Below are 17,703 nucleotides of genomic sequence, written 5' to 3' on the forward strand. Positions count from 1 at the left end.
CTTGGTCCAATTACCTTTTTTCTCTATTTGTTAGAAACTCTTCGAAGCCTGCTTCCTGTCGATCTTAGGTTCGTTTCTAGGATTAGGTAACTCTCTCGTTATTTGTCTTAAGCTTTTACTAATCTAGAATCACCCCTAACATATAATTTATCTCGAATTATCCATCAACATTTAAAAAGAGTAAATAGAGTTTATATCCATGATAACTTTTTTCGAAATGGACATAAATCTGACAGTTGGAGTAAGTTTTTAATGTAAACCCTAAAAATCCAAACACTTGCCACATGGATGAACCAAACCTCTGAAATATTCATCAGTTTCCTCCGTCGGGGGGGTAATTTAATAAATTCATCAGGCAGAGACTTCAAGATGGAAAATCCAAATTGATTGAAGCAATGAGATAAAGCGAAGTGTTGGGACCATAATCCAAGCCTGTGATTCGAAGCTACATACAACAAAGCCGGCCCAGTCGAGATCCTGCTCTGAAAAACCATTGAAGAAGGCTTCGTTAACTTCGAGAAAAACCAAACCCAGAGCGTCTTTTAACACATTACAACAACTGGGTCAAGCTTCCCTCTCCCAAAACCAACGCCTTTCGATGGGCCTGGAGATGGAATCCTTGGCCGCCTCAATTGGCGTCTCCGTCCCTGTTCTCCGCTTCCTTCTCTGTTTCGTCGCCACAATTCCGGTCAGCTTTCTATGGCGGATTGTTCCTGGTCGCCTCCCCAAGCATCTCTATTCCGCCCTCTCCGGCGTTCTTCTCTCTTACCTCTCTTTTGGGTTTTCTTCAAACCTCCATTTTTTGGTCCCCATGTTCCTGGGTTATGCTTCCATGGTTCTCTTCCGTCGCCATTGCGGATTGATTACATTCTTCTTGGGTTTTGGTTATCTCATTGGATGGTAAGTGGAATCGATGTAGTTGGTTTTGTGATAGGTTTTTCAACGACTTCCATTGATGGGGTTCTTCAAATTGAACGATCTGATTGCAATTATATATTCCGTTCATTAGTGGTTTTGTATTTTGTTGAATGCAACTAACTGGTTTTCACTGTTTTTCACTCTTCGAGTTCTTGTTATGATGAATCTGGTGGAAATTGAACTTGGGGGTAATGTTCTGGTTTTGTAATTCCGTGCATGCAGCTCCTTTTTATAATGTGGAGTTATGGTTGTCTTTGGTAATGGATGGTATTTTGTGGGCTTTGGTTAACTATGATTTTATTGACATGCAGGAAGATGTAAAATAGATTTGAGCTTAGACTCTGTTTTTCTCGTCAGAGCTGTTGGAAGTAAGCAAGAAAACTTTAGTCCTTGTAGAATTAATTGTTAGAAATTTAAGAAAAAAGTTTGTGCTGGAGATGGCTGCATCTATGCTTAGTTCATTTAGTCTTTTAGTTTTCCTGAGCTTAAACTTTAGGTAGGAAGATTCTTTTGGTCTTTTGTCTTGGTACGGTTATAGCACCGATAAAGCTAAATGAAAAGGATTATAAGCAGAAATAGAATTTATGACCTCTTTTACAGCATCCTCGGTTTGGTACAAGTCATAGTGAAAACACCTTTTGAAACAATTATATGTTTTCATGTTCACTATAGACATCCGCTATCAATTTCGTTTGAGGGGGGTGAAATGGACTTCCATAGATAACAACATTTGCACAAGAAAAGGGTGACACCTCTTGGTGATCCACGGTTGTTTCTTTGGAAAAGTCTTTTGGGGAGGAACCATGCTTAAAAAATCATTTGTTGTCAAACCTCTTGGAACTATGATACAACATTTTCTTCCTTAGTTAGCAAGTAAATAAATTTCAGCAATGTAGTTTTTCATGCTTGAAGTTTTTCCAACCGAAAGCACCTAATCGTCCTTTCTGTATCCTCTGAAAAATATATTGCTTCTGGGGTGGTGTCAACTGTCAATCAGATTCTTAGCTATGTTGCTAAGCCATTTAACGTACCCCTGATTTTCATGTCATAAAGAGGTTAGAGAAAACTAGGAGTTAAACTCAAAAGCTAGTTAGAGGGGAAGACGTTTATAAAGAGGTTAGAGAAAACAGTGAAAGAGGTTGTGGTTGCCAGGGGAGAAGCAGAGTTTGGGTTAAAGGTTTTCATGCACTTCCAGTATGGTACTCTACTAGGAGATTGCCGATTCCTTTTTTTTCTTTTCTTTTTTGATAAACTTATAATTGAATCTTCAAGTGTGTTTATTAAAGAAAATGGTCTTATATATAATGGTCTGATGTGTGCGTACTTCAAAGGAATGGACCTGATGCCATATCTAATATTTTGACTTTTTATCTCCCTTGAGGCATTGTTGTCATTTTCAGAAGAAAGACTGTCATTGAACTAAAAATATAGCATGTGATGCTTGTGTTTCAAATCCATTTTCATCAATAAATGCAATGATGTATGCATAATCTTAGAATAAAGAACTTTCAGATTCTTGAGATTGTGCTTTTGATTTCAGAATTCTTGACTTTTTGTACACATGTGTAGCCATGTATATTACATGAGTGGGGACGCTTGGAAGGAAGGAGGTATCGATGCAACTGGTAAGATCACTCATTAGACTTGTGCCTTCTTTTTTGTTCATTAGTATCCAAATGCATCCTTCTTTTTTCAAGAAAAATATGTTGTCTTGAAATTATTCTCAAAAAGGGGCAGATAAATAGCATCTTTGTTCTAATGATTACAATTTTCGAATCCAATCCCAATTGGCTAATTTATTTGATGTCAATGAAGTCTCATATATGATACATCATCATCTGGGTCATAGGTTGTTTGGTACAAAACAAAAGTCATTTTTCATAATTATGGAATTCACAAAAAAAGGGAAAGCGCTACTTATCTCTCCAAGTGCCAAGGAGATTATAAAATGGCACTTCAACTGCTACAATCATAGAACTAGTACATAATAAAAGAGCTAAGATAGAAAGTACACCAGTTGGTATGCATGAGTCAGACTGATTCTTAAACTTTCTCTCTCATTCCTAAACCTATCTATCTTCAAATTTACAATTTTTAAGACATTGCTACAGATCTCCCAAAGTAGAGAAGTCACTACATTTGATCACAGTTTTTGGCTGGTCTAAAATTTTAGCCCCGGAGGAGCTGAAGGCCAGCCTCATTGCTTGTTTTTTTTTTTTTTGGAAGTTACACGAATTAACACATTAAAGCTATCCAACAGCTTAGAGTAGATGCTATGAACCTTAAAAGAGATGCAACTGAAGCTCTGAGCATTATTACAAAACTTGCATTAGGTAGGAGAAAAGCAGAAGGTTGGATTTGTCTTTTGACCAAAGTACTGAGTTCTACTAAGGCCAAAGGGAAAAGTGTATGGGAAAAAGTTGATATTCCTTGAAGTTGTATGCTTTCTAATGCCCCTACACCACCCATTACATAGACATATAAGTGGTGGATTGCTTAGAGCCTAGAGGATTTTGAAAATAGACTTGCTGGAATAATTCTTGAAGCTCCTTGAATTCCACAATCTTTGGTCAGGGATAGAGTTGGGCATAAAACTTTGCAACAAACTATATAATGAAATCCATTCATTAATTTCTATGCTGGAAGGTTACTTAAGAAAAATTCCATCCATCCATCATGGCAAGATCGTAGTTGATCTCAACTGTGTGATAAACAACTTAGTTCCTATATGCATCATTCTTAGACTGCCACAAATTATTGGTTTCACGATATATTAAATAATAAATATTTAGGTTTACTGATTTATTTATGCTCGTTTGTGTTTTTGACCTCCTGTTTATATTTATGTTTTTGGTTACTGACATTCTTTGCACTATATTGTTCAGGAGCTTTGATGGTGTTGACACTGAAAGTCATTTCATGTGCCATAAATTATAATGATGGGTTGTTAAAAGAAGAAGGTTTAAGTGAGGCTCAAAAGAAGAATCGATTGATTAAGTTGCCCTCGTTAATCGAGTACATTGGTTACTGCCTCTGCTGTGGCAGCCACTTTGCTGGTCCTGTTTATGAAACGAAGGATTATCTTGAGTGGACTGATGGAAATGGGGTCTGTGCATTCTTCTTCTTTGGTTAGTTTTCCCCCAACCTTTTGGGCAGATGTTCTTATGTTGAATTCTGTCATCTTGGTTCTTTTTCAGATTTGGAAGCATGATGAACAAAACCCACCTCCATCACCATATCTGGCAACAATTAGAGCTCTTCTCCAAGCTGCTTTTTGTATGGTCTTGTATTTGTACCTGGTACCTCAGTTTCCATTATCCCGTTTTATTGATCCCATCTACCATGATTGGCCATTCTGGAAGCGTCTTGGGTACCAATATATGGCAGGCTTCACCGCACGCTGGAAGTATTATTTCATCTGGTCAATTTCGGAGGCCTCCATCATTATTTCTGGCTTAGGTTTCAGTGGTTGGACAAAATCTTCTCCACCTAAACCACGCTGGGACCGTGCAAAGAATGTTGACATTCTTGGTCTTGAGTTTGTGAAGAGTGCAGTTGAGATTCCTCTTAAATGGAATATTCAAGTCAGCACTTGGCTTCGTCATTGTGAGTTTTTTGCAAGCTTGAGGTTTACACATGTCTGCACTGTTTTCGATAGCTTTAAGCAAGCTCACTAGTTTACTCCCTGTGAATGTTTAATTGTCTTTTTGGGGGTCGCTTAAGCATATCTAAAATGAAAAAGAAAGAAAAGAAAAGAAAAAGTGATATCCATATATAAAAACTCTCCATTCAACATTTTTTTTGGAAACATGGCTTTTAGAAAATAGGAGCTATGGTTAAATTCAAAATGATCTCATTGCTGTTTCATGCTGTTAGATGTTTATGAAAGGCTGGTTCAGAAGGGGAGGAAACCCGGTTTCTTTCAGCTGCTGGCAACACAGACTGTCAGTGCTGTTTGGCATGTGAGTATTATGAAACAGATTACTGCTTTTAATCTTTTGCTATACCTTTTTGATTCCTTTACAAATTCAAAATCTGTGGTTATTATAAGGTTCTGTTGCATTTCCCCCTCTCTTTTTTAGGTTTGTATGTTCAATATCCATGATCTTTATATGTAGTTGATATTTATGAATTGTGCTTTTGAATTCTTAACTAAACTTCAAAAGCTAGACAATTGTGAACATTTTATAATTTACTAGAGGTTTCAGAAGAAAAGGTTTATTCTGTATATATATATATATATATCTCTGCAGATTGCCATGTTTGCTTCTTTATTTAGCTATAGTGCGTTCATTTCATTCCAAGGTATAGGGTCTATATTGGTCGGTGTGATTTATTTTCGTATTTCATATTCTTGTCTTCTGACATTGACTTGCTTTTCTGCTTGCTGAATAAAATATAGGGTCTGTATCCTGGGTACATCATCTTCTTCGTTCAGTCTGCTGTGATGATTGCTGGTTCAAGAGGTATGTAATGGCCTACCTGTTATTACACTGTCCATTCTTCAGTTATGTAACTTCTTTCTTTTGTTTCCTTCACCTTGGTACTGCCCATCGAGCAGTTATTTACAGATGGCAACAAGCTATTCCTTCATCCATGGCTTTCCTCAAAAGTCTACTTGGATTTTTGAACTTTGCTTACACAGTTTTGGTTCTGAACTACTCCTGCGTCGGGTTCATGGTACCTCTCTTGCTCTCACTGGCTCGCACTCTCTCTTGTTGTGCATATTAGTTTCTGATGCTATGATGTGTTGGGCAGGTCTTGAGCTTACATGAGACAATTTCCTCGTATGGAAGCGTATACTACATCGGAACCATAATTCCTGTCACGCTAATCTTACTTGGTTCCATTATTAAACCTGCACCAGCTAGATCCAAAGCTCGAAAAGATCAGTGAGGTAAGAAAGCTTGGTCCTTTTTGTGGGTTTCTGAATAACTTTAAAATGAGTATGGGTGACGAAGCCAGTTGTTGCTCTTTTTTCCACTTGACATCCTGAACATTTGGTACATTGTTATTTGTGTTAGTTGTGATGGATCTTTTGAGTTGAAGCTTTTGAGAAGGATAGGAGTGGTCTGAATTCTAAAACCTTTTAACTTTGCATCTTTTTGAGTAGTTTGTTGAATGAACTTGGAAAATGCATGCCTTGATGCTAATTCATTAGGATGGTCCAATTTTGATGGCATTTTCGTGTTGCTATAAGGGTGCTCCTGTTTTTTTTTTTTTTTTTTTTCTATTTTTTTTTATTTTCAATTAATTAATTAATTAATTTTTTTATAGAAAAAAACAAAGAATTAAATTCTGGGAAAAAAAAAAAAATTATAATAGCAAGATGTTTTGAGTTGGATATGGTAGGTCAAATTACAAATCTAGTCCATCAGCATCTGTGTGAATTCTAAATTTCTAGTTGTGTTTAGTAAGTTTTTGAATTCTAAAAGCATCTACATCTTCCAACTTTCCGTTGGTTCTAATACGTCCCTGACGTGTAAATTTCAATTAACTTTCAGTTACTGTTATTTGTTATTTGATATTCACGAATCTAATAGTTACACAATTGAAAGCTTAGGAACTTATTACGCATAAACTTTCAATTTAAATCTCATGGACACGACTCATCGTTTGCTGGTGTCATCAATCTCCCAAAATTTGCTTCACGCTCTAAGTAAATTCTTTACTTTCTTCTCGCTCTCCACACAATTCCAAACCAACCCATCCATGGCTTTTATCTCTCTCTCCCCCTCTGGCTTTCCTCATTCTTCCCCTTTCTTTATCTTTCCCATTATGTTATCTCTTCACTGCACATTCATAGTGAATATTTCCATCGAACTGTTGAACATAAAGCTCGGTTTGGCCTCCAATTTTGTCACCGAAGCTCAACCTCTCATTAGTATGTTCAAAATTATTCAGGAGAAAATCATGGTTTTGTGCAATATCTCAGGCTATTGGGAAAAGAATGGCATAAGGAGAGTTTGTGAAAAAGAATGCACTAGATTTTTTTACTGAGATTGCTCGACGTAGATAAGAGCAGACAAACTATGACGGCCATTTAGTTACCGTTAACGCTGTAGACTTTTTGCCACAAATCACTAGCTTCTCTTTATGCTAAGGAATTCTCTGTTATGAAGCCGATTCAATTCCTTCTAAAGCACCGATATGTTTTGATAATTCACATTAACAAGAATGCTAGAGATTTTTCTCAAATACCTCTATTGCAATGAAATCGATTCGATTTTTGCATTTTGATCGCTCCGTCTAGCACAAATGTACATCATCTTAAAGAGAATCAAGACCTTGATAGAAGATTTTTTAAAGGAAGCAATTGAATGGTGTATGCATGGCTGATGATGGAAGAAATTTTTTGTTCTGTCAAAGACTTTGTGAGTTAAGTGATAAATATCATTGATTCACCACATAAACAATGAAATATAAATTTTGAAATACTTTTTTGAAAAAATTCTCAAGCATTAGGTGTTAGATCATATGGTAAAATGGCAGTTAAACTAAACCATACTTGATACGTAGTAATTTGATTGATTTGATCTAAATTTTAGGGTAAAGTACATTTTGGTAGGCGTCTATTTGGTCCGCTAATTGACTTAACATATTGCTGACTTGGTCATTAAATGTTGAGGTGGATTTGATTACTAGTCAAAATTTACATTAAAGTTAGATTAATTAGAAATTTATTAAGTTAAAAATAAAATAAAAACAATCTTTTATATGACGCTTTGGATTCATTCTTTTTTCTTTCAACAAACCACGATAAACAAGTCAATCTTCAGCATGGAATCTTCCCTGACCAAAACTAAATAAAATTTTGTTGAATACTCCACGACTGAGGCATAACTAGTTCTTAGTTTACCCACCTTCGTGATGGTAGGATCTAGTTGGTGATCATTTTGTTTTTTGTTTTTGTTTTTTAAAATTAAGTCTACAACACTATGTTCACCTCAAAATTTCTTCTTTTGTTATATATTTTTCACCAGTTATTTAAAAAATCAAGCAAAGTTTTGGGAATTAAAAAAGGTAGCTTCCAAAAACTTGTTTTTGTTTTTTGAAATTGGTTAAGAATTCAACAATTATACTGAAGAAATATGCAAATTATTGTAAGAAATGTGAATGAATTAGGTTAAATTCTCAAAAACAAAAACAAAAACCAAATAGTTACTGAACGGACTTAAGATTTTAATTTTCTATTTTATGTTTTCTTAAAAAAAGATTTAGGACTTTTTTCAGTGCAAAATGGATGGCAGGAAGGATTGTGGGGATGTTTGGGATATTAATTTGGAGAAGATAGATGGTTGCTTTTTCGGTATGAATTTCAAAGAAATTCAAGAACACTTAATTTGAAGATGCACTTTCATTCAACTTGATTTCTGTAAGTGGACGTTTCACTCATTATATAACAAGGACGATAATTGGGATGCATCAATCTTTGTACATCATTTTCCACCACTCACATAAAAGGATATTAAAATATTCCTAAAAAAAAAAAATTTGCCACGTATCAAATTATGATTGGACAATTTAATGGGATATATAAAGATAGGGATACCAGATATGTATGTAAGTGTTTTTCTAACCACGACGTAAACAAAAAGGGAAAAAATAATCACCATATCTTCTGCCATTTTTTGAAAAAAATTGCAATCATGAGAACATTGTGATTGCTCTTCAATTGGTTGGGCTGTAAAATTTATAGGACTACAAATAAATATTTGAATCCTTACTTCTCAAATTTCACAAAAATTTGTTGGATTTGGGGTTTGAGAGGAGCATAGTATTCAATTTCCATAGACACGTCGGTATTTCCATTTATGTTTTCACGTTTTCATGAGTTCGACATCGACATGAAGAATAAATCTATATTTCCACTATATTGTAAGAGAATCCACGAAACATAAAAATATAATATAAATAACAAACATTTAAAAACCACAAAATGTTTATTTCATCATTTAAAATTAATTTTTTGATTTTTTTGTTTTTTTTTTTAAATTTTCAAATATATTCATTGAAATCCATATTTTATCGATATTTTCATCGAAACTTTTGTAAAACTAGGACCTCGATATTTTCATCGATATCGACATTTAAAACCTTGAAGAGGAGGTCGTGATTGTAATGGTCCGGAATCGAGTGAGAGAAGAAGAGCTAAATCATCAACATCTACACCAAAAATTTCAAGTGTCCATTCAAAAGCTGAAGTCTTGGTCGAAATTTTGTTCAATTTCAATTGAAGTTGAGACTTGCGTTGAAGATTCTCCTTGTTTTCCGGAAGGAGAATAGAATGAATCTCAAGCAGCATATACAAGATTGTTTTTATTTTATTTTTAACTTAATAAATTTCTAATTAATCTAATTTTAGTGTAAAATTTGACTTAGTAATCAAATCCACCTCAACATTTAAATAGCCAAGTCAACAATCTGTTAAGTCAACTAACGGTCAAATGGGTTTCGGGATCATTTAGAATCATTATTTAAATTTCGAGACTAAGAGTACCCATTATAAAATCTGAGGGATCAAATAGACACCTACCTCAAATCTCAGGGACCAAAAATCTATTTTGGTCTAATTTTTTTAAAACTTTAACATTATTAGTAATAAGAGACTTTTTTTTTCCTTGAAAAAAGTATTAAAGAGACGTGTAATGATTTAATTTAGTTTTAGATAGAAATAAATTAAATGATGATGTAAAATATGATGGTTGAATAATTGATATAAATGGTTAATGGTATGTTTGGAATGACATTCTAAGGGTCCAAACGATGTGATCAAAATCGTTCATGTGGAGATATTCGAGTGGGGTATCCCTATACAATGAGATTGTATAAGACCAGATCCAAAATACTTAATCTCTCTCAATAACACTGTTGACTGAAAAGATTAATATTTTATAGGATAACCATGTGTAACTTGATCTCATCTTGAATGAGTGATGGACTTTTGTCTACGAGAGCTATCATTTGATTTGTATAGGTGAAAGTGGCCTGAGTCACCAACTCAATAAGCCTACTATTTTGGAGACTTGTCCGAAGTAGGGAGCTAGGAACATAACTTCATAAGATGAAATTCGTTTCTTCATGTTTTAAGGTAAGTAGATGAATAGTTCTCTTAAGTGCCAATTTTGTGTTTTGAACAAAGGGTACCTATCCTCTCATTAGCTCGAGAAGGACTTGGTTTATTATAGGACCATAATCAGATTGTTCATCAAAGAGGTTAGTAGTATTTAAGGAGTCAGAGGTAGTTACAGGGATAAAACGGTAATTTGACCCTGTTGTAATTACGAACAACTCATGAAGGACCGACTTACTTGTAACGGTTAAATCCATGGACGCAAAATATTCTACAGCGTGAAGAGTACATTTGTAGGTCTTTAGTGGAGTGATCCACTGTTAATGAATGTTGATTAACGTAATTAAAGAGTTTTAGTTAATCTTGGATAATTGCAACTTCTACTCTGTAGGTCTATTAGGTTCCTGCTAGCTCACAATGGGTAAACAAGGACTATTAATTTTGAAAGAATTTGAATTGTTCAAATTAATTAAGAGAACAACATTAATCGTATATGATACAATTGGTATAATGTATATAGATACATTATAATATAAAATTAATTTTGAATAAGATTCAAAACTAAACTATATGAGACAAGGAGATTTATTATATTTGAATAAGATTCAAATAATAAATAATATGAATGATATTCATATTAAAACTATAGATTAAAAATTAATATGAATAAGATTCATATTAAAATTATAAGTTAGGTGAGAAATGCACATTTGAATATAATTCAAGACTTTAATTAAATATTAGATAATTAATTAATTAATTAAATTAAACTAAATTGGTTAAGTTAAATTAAATTTAATGAATAAGGAAGTGGATAATGGTTATCAAATTTAATTAACTAAATTAAATTATTTTAATTTGATTAAATTAAATAAATAAGTGGGAGTTATCCCATTAGATGAGATAAAACAAAAAGAGAAGGTGGTTTTTTTTTTTTCTTATTTTTTATTTTATGGGAGTGGACCGATAAATTCTTGTAGAGAAAAATTACTCCTCATCTTCTTCTCCTCTCTCTCAATGAATTTTACAGAGAAGTGAGTTCTTTGCAAAAGGATCTCCTAAAATTCAATTCTCTACTCTCTTTCAAAAGTAGGTTCCCACACTTGCCAAGAGAATAGCTTGGAAGATCTGATGGTGGCTTCACGTTCACGCGCTAGAGGAGACCTTGATGCTATATGTTGAGGAAGAAGAAGAATTGTTAGAATCCTTGAAGAGTGTTTTCAAAGGTAAGTTATTTCTTCTTCTCTATAAAATTAGCTTTTACTTCATGCTTAATCTTTGCTACATTGTGAATACATATTGTGAAAGTAAATGGATCACTCTCTTCCATTGTGGGTTTCAATCCGACTAAAATAGTCTGAGTTATAATACTCTATATTTGGAGTGTATACTATTTTAGTCTAGGTTATAATAGCGAGGTTGCATGTTATTTTAGTCCATTTTTAGATTGATTTACTATTTTTTTTATTATACAAGCAATGATACCTTAAATATCATATTTTGACAACTACATAAATTAACAGAATTTATTTCTTTATTTTTGCAGAACTCAATTGATTAAAACATATATTTATAATCAAGAGAAAATTTTAGGACACTCAAACTTATAGTATATAAGTTTGAGGGTTTATTTAATTTCATTGGTTTCATTTTTCTTAAGAATTAAACTAAAAGAAAAAGAGGGAAAAAAAAAAACTTTTTTGGTCTATAGGTTTTGGGTCTAGTTTCCATTTTGTCCTTATGTTTCAAAATATTATACAAGTTGACATCAAAAGTGTCTTTTTACACAAGTTTGTTTAATTTGGTATACTTAACTAATGTCAAATTACATAAAAGAAAACTATTGAACATTATGAACCGGTTGCTTAAGGTGATCGTCAGAGTTAGCCACCGAAGGTAGTAGTCGTTGGAGCTAGTTGTCATCCAAAAGTGAGGGTTGAAAGTGATCTTTGCTAGAGTTGGTTGCCAGAGGTGACCATCAGAGTTGGTCATCGAAGTTGAACACTGGTGGATTGAATTATTAGAAATGTTGAAGGGAAAAAGAGTGGATTATTATAACCACTAAATTCTAAATAGTTTTACGGTAATAAAACGAGGATTGAAATAAAGACTCCCCATTAATTTAAATATATGATTTAGTATTTATTGTTTGGATATAATTTTGGTTTAGCGTTTAAAATTGAAAAATTATAAGTGTAGCTTTCTTTAATGTTTGGACCAATTCAGTCTTGTTTACCCGTACTATTAGAAGCCCAAGTAATTAGTCCTATATTTCTATAGCTAATTAAATCTTAGATAGCTTCATGTAATTTCTTGGTCCTATGGTGTCTTATGTCTAAGGTCACATGACAACGTATGTCTAACCTCTTAATTCTGTATTCTTCAATGAAATTCTTTTTTATCTTAATCTTCTTAGCATTAAGAATCCACTGACATGCTAACTTAAATGATCCGTTCAAATTAACAAGATAACATAAGTTTCAACAAAAGAAATAGAAAACAAGAGAATGATGCAATACGATTGCATTAGTTAAGCTATGTTATTCTTTAGGATGTCTACAAAATCGAATCTCTTACAAAAATTGGCTCATAAATAAAGAGAAATAAGAACACTTTTTTGAATAGAAAGCTACGAGTTACAATTTAGCCGAAGGATGAAATAACAGAAAAATAATTAGAAGGAGAAAACTATACTAAAGAACAAACTTGGGAAATATATTTCCGTATATAAATGGTATATTTTTCCAATTTCATTATTTTGAGATGTATTTTAGTTTTAATCCAAAAATAGATTGTATATATTCATCTTATTGTAATATGGAATTGCAAAAATATATTTTTTCCTGTTAAAAATCACTAGGACACAATTTAAATCATGAAAAAATAATTTAATATTTAATTTTACTTTTAAATACAATTATTTTTATATCATCGAAATTGATTTTGAGTAATTACAAATATATTTTCGAGTGGGTTTGAAAATGACAAAAGTAATTTTGATAATTTTAGAATCATTTCTAAAAATAATTGACAACTTTGGTAAAGTATATTTCTTCGATAGAAAGATTAGATAATTAAATTTCAACCTCTCCACCTATTGTCAAACTAAGAAACAGTTCACAAATAATAAAATTTGAACTTTTAGGTCCCGTTTGGTATACATTTGGCTTTTGTTTTTGTTTTTGTTTTTTTAAATTAAGTCTATTTCATTCACATTTCTTACAATGATTTACATATTTCTGAAGTACAATAGTTGAATTCTTAATCAAATTCTAAAAATAAAAGCAACTTTTTTTTAAAAAAATTTTTTAGTTCTCAAAATTTAGCTTGGTTTCTAAAACCACGGTAAAAAGTAGATAATAAAAAAAGAAATTTAGAAGTGGAAATAGTTTCTATAGACTTAATTAAAAAAAAAAAACAAAATGTTACCGGTTAATAATGCAAAGTTTAACAAAGCTGCATTAATTATGAATGGATTTGGATAATTTTTGAGGTTCAGTGAATCCAAAGTTGGATATGATTATATTCCAGTTTGTGTGTGACAACACTTCAAGTAGGTACTATGTTGTTGACACAACATTTTGATTTTGATTGAATTGTACTCAATAATATATTTTTTTTTTCATAATTATTAATTCAATATGATCCAATAATTTAACTAGAGCAAATTACGAAAACTATTATTGAAGTAGGATAGTAATTACAATTACATTATCAAATTTCAACTATAAAAGTTAATTATTGATCCCGACAAGTTTCGTAACCCTTCATTGTTTCTGCAACTCCATTTTCCCGAGGAGCGTATTGTGAACAGCTAAATAGATGATGGACCTTCAAATAATCATCAAACTCTTGCAACGTGTATATTCTCTACCATTGTCAGTCCTCAGACATCTTTTCCTTTGATTGAGTTAATTTTCCACCCTCGTGTTCTTGGGGATCTTCACTCTCAGAACATTGTCTCAACCAAATAATAATTTTAAATTAATTTAATCTACTTAATAATCAAATTTACTCAAATTAGAATCAAGTAACCATTTCAATTAATCCAAAAGGACCAAATTAATGTAATCTCTAAACAATGAAAATAGTCTTACCAAAGAACATGAGAGGTTTTTTTTTTTTTTTTTTTTCTTCTTCTTCTTGTAAAAGACATATTTTGGGTTAGTACATATATCCGAATATTTTCACTTTGTGGATACGTTCTTAGTACCCTCATTATATCTCACTCCTTTCATTAATATTCAATGAATCTAGAGAAAGCATCTAAAGGACGAAACAAAGAGGAGGACTAGTGATAAGTTAATTAGAGTTAATCAGTACATTATGTGTTACAAAAAGGAGTCAAATTGAGGGCGATGGTAGAAGATCCATAGTCCTTAAAGAGGCTTGACCTATGTGACCAAAAGCCCGCGAGGGTCCAAACGTCTTCTCATAGATTTATAATATTTTTGAAAGTACAATCTTTTCAAAAAAGGGAAAAAAAAAATTGAATGTACACTGATGAAATTTAGATTTTTAAAACCACAGAGACTAGAATGTGGAATGAAACACAAATTATATGAACCAAAATGGTATTTTAATGTTTAATAAATTTAGGCCATATGTTAGTGAATAATAACCGTTTTTACTTGATGATTCCACCTAAAATAAACTCAAAATCAATTTAATAAAACTCCAAAGTATGAGAGGAAAAATCATCACATTATTCTTCCTCGATAAGTAGGGTAAAATAATGAAAATCGAGAGATAAAAAATCACTCATATTAATGAAAAATTGTCATCCTCAAATTTCATTCCAACATATTTTTCTTTAATATAATGTTCATCACTCGTTGCATTTAAAGAAATTCTGTAAACGTGTATTTGTATTAACGATTTTAAAATAAAATCTCAATAGTGGTCTAAATTTATTAATTATGAAAGTTTAGAGTTTTAATTAATATAACTATTAGTTTTGAGTGATACAACTCTAAAAGTTAAATCCCGTTTGGAACAATTTGATTTTTGATTTTTAGTTTTTGAGATGAAGTCTATAATTTACTCTTCCACATTTATATTTCTTGCTTTGTTATTTACTTCTTAATAACGTTTTAAAAAACCAAACTAACTTTTGAAAACTAAAAAAAAAAATTTTAATTTTTTTTTAAAGTTTTGGAATCCGACTAAGAAATCAACTCTGGTATTTAACAAAAATGCAAATCATGGTAAAAAAAAAAAAGTAAGAGAAAATAGTCTTAATTTTAAAAAACGAAATAATTATCAAATGGGTCTTATGGTTACAAATCGAATATTCTCCTAACTTTAAAGGCTGTTTTTTTTTTCTTTTTTGCAACAATATACTAAAAAATGTGGAATTAGGAGATACACGAAATATTTTAACTAGGTTAACACATCCGTAGCATTCTAATTTAAAAATCTTTGATTGACGAAACCTTGTACTATCCGTCCTCCCTCTATTTCTTTCTCCCTTTTATCCTACACAAATAGAATAGCCCACCTTGTAAAATTGTTTTGTTTTTTGGCATACTAGGTTTTATGATTGGTTGGGCCAAAAGAATGTAACTTAAGAATTATATATTATAGTGAAGAAGAAATGAAAATGAAAATGAAAAGCATGTGGTTTATAAGTGATGGGAAGTTATGATAGTACAGCTCATAAGTGTAAATGATAATAATATATTTGTAAAGCAAAGCATAGTTATGATTGTCATGTATTTAATTGTGTGATTGTGTTGGCTGAACCGTGTGTGAGTGTGAGTCCTGTCTTGTCTTTTTTTTTTTAATGAGATTTTAAGAACAAAAAACGGCAAAACCTTGAATCATCCTGACTGTTTAATTTCCCTTTCTTTTGTTGTTTGTCTTTGTTTTATGATTCCCCACGAACTCCCCACGCTTTCACTTTTCTTGTATAAATTTCTCTTACTTTGTCTCTTTTCTTCCTTAATTCCTATACTTCCACTTCTCTTTCTCTCTCTCTCTCTCTCCTATTTCTACCTTATTTTTTTTCTCTCAATTTCCCTATTTACCCTTCTCTGTCTCCTCCCTTAAACCTCTCTTAAATCACATCTCTCTCTCTCTTATAATGTATATGTATGTAGGAGGCTGACCCAAAATATACCTATAGAAGTATAGGCTAATAGACTCATCAGTATCATACCTTTTCTTTATCCATCAAACCTAACCCTTTTTTAACTATAATCCCAAGACATCTTTTCATGGCCTCTACCTCCTCAAAGAGACATGATCAATACAAAGGAATCCGCTGCCGGAGCAGCAAATGGGTGTCGGAGATTCGTGAGCCACGTAAGACTACTCGAATATGGCTCGGTACCTATCCTACTCCCGAGATGGCTGCTGCTGCCTACGATGTAGCCGCACTCGCACTCAAGGGTTGCAATGCTGTTCTCAACTTCCCCGACTCGATCGGTTCCTATCCGGTTCCGGCTTCCACATCCCCAGCCGATATCCGTATTGCTGCCGCTGCTGCTGCCGCTTTGAGAAAAGTTGATGATCAAGGAGAAAGCAATTACCATAGCTCTCACTATCAGTGTCCGCCAACCAATGAGTTTGTCGACGAAGAGGCGCTGTTCGGAATGCCGAATCTGCTGGTTGACATGGCGGAGGGAATGCTGTTGTCACCGCCACGAATCAGCTCGTCGCCATCTCGACACGACTACTACTCATGGAACTCAAGTGGAGATGGAAATCTTTGGAGTTACCCCTAGAGGAAAAAAGAAACAAAAATTAACCATGAAAAAACTCCATGAATCCGAACATATCTAATTTAATCACATCATGGGGAAAAAAAATTAAGAAAAAAGGTAAAGAATTTAAGATCATCAAACGACAAGGATTTGGAAAAAATTAGAATAATAATGAATATGTTTTTGCTTCATTGAGAAGGTGTTTAGAACAGTACTAGAGAGAGTAAAAAACATGAATGAAGTGAGTTTTAGATTTGGATAGGGACACGGTTTTGGCTGGAAAATTGGAAAAGGAGAGATTTTGAGTTGGATTATGTCTGTTTTTTTTCTCTCTCTTTTTTTATTTTTATTTTTATTATGAGATAAAGTAAGAGAGAGATTGTGGTATTGTGGATTTTGATTGGTCCACAATTTTTTTTTTTTTTTTTTTTTTGTGTTTGAATTATGAATTTTGGTTTGTACCAAATCTATGAACTACAGTTGTCGGTAATAATTTGGTTTGTTGATATGTCAGACTACTTTTATTTTTTTATTTTTTTTTATTTTTCCTGTTTTTGTATTATTAGAATTCAGTGTGTGTTCCTCTTCCTCTCTCATTAGTCTTTATTGTATATATCCAAGTTGTTTCTTTCAATTAATGGAATAAGACTCGTACTACAGAAAAATTTCTCGAGATACAGAGAAATTAAATGATCTTTTGGTTGAATATAAAGAAATTTGAGAAAAAAATAATATAATTAATTAAATTTCGTTGGATAATAATTTGGATTTTTTTTAAAGAATTTACTCGAACATTGATGTATTTATTTAAATATTATTCTAAAAACAAAAATTAAAAATCAAATCGTTATCGAATAGGAATAAATATATATTTTTAGTTTATTTTATTAATGTGTTACCTTTGGCTTTAATAGGGTAAAACTAACCCTATGAAGATTTGGATAAATACTTTTATTAGTTGGCTATAAAACACTTTTTATATTTTTAAAAGTAATTCAAATTTAG

At 32.3% G+C, this 17,703-nt stretch overlaps 2 protein-coding genes across 2 annotated transcripts; both read left to right on the forward strand.

The window, feature by feature from the left end:
- Positions 1 to 251: 251 nt before the first annotated feature.
- LOC120091774 (lysophospholipid acyltransferase 1) lies at positions 252 to 6,100 on the forward strand. The gene is made up of 8 exons (XM_039049895.2): positions 252 to 900; positions 2,488 to 2,543; positions 3,804 to 4,024; positions 4,116 to 4,524; positions 4,795 to 4,880; positions 5,321 to 5,384; positions 5,480 to 5,598; positions 5,677 to 6,100. Exons 1-8 carry the CDS (start codon positions 599 to 601, stop codon positions 5,812 to 5,814), a joined length of 1,395 nt encoding a protein of 464 aa, XP_038905823.1. The 5' UTR covers positions 252 to 598; the 3' UTR covers positions 5,815 to 6,100.
- A 9,830-nt stretch (positions 6,101 to 15,930) lies between these two features.
- Positions 15,931 to 17,230, forward strand: LOC120091574 (ethylene-responsive transcription factor ERF026-like). The gene has a single exon (XM_039049671.2). It carries the CDS (start codon positions 16,210 to 16,212, stop codon positions 16,717 to 16,719), a length of 510 nt encoding a protein of 169 aa, XP_038905599.1. The 5' UTR covers positions 15,931 to 16,209; the 3' UTR covers positions 16,720 to 17,230.
- Positions 17,231 to 17,703: the final 473 nt, after the last annotated feature.

This window comes from Benincasa hispida, chromosome 11 (genome assembly GCF_027475165.1).
Source record: "Benincasa hispida cultivar pf3 chromosome 11, pf3_genome.v1.1, whole genome shotgun sequence".
Classification (NCBI taxonomy): Eukaryota; Viridiplantae; Streptophyta; class Magnoliopsida; order Cucurbitales; family Cucurbitaceae; genus Benincasa; species Benincasa hispida.

Coding starts and splice junctions, on each gene's coding strand:
- LOC120091774 (XM_039049895.2), top strand. CDS start 599: ATGGGCCTGGAGATGGAATCCTTGGCCGCCTCAATTGGCGTCTCCGTC. Junction 901..2,487: donor TTTGGTTATCTCATTGGATG/GTAAGTGGAATC, acceptor ACACATGTGTAG/CCATGTATATTACATGAGTG. Junction 5,599..5,676: donor ACTCCTGCGTCGGGTTCATG/GTACCTCTCTTG, acceptor TGTGTTGGGCAG/GTCTTGAGCTTACATGAGAC.
- LOC120091574 (XM_039049671.2), top strand. CDS start 16,210: ATGGCCTCTACCTCCTCAAAGAGACATGATCAATACAAAGGAATCCGC.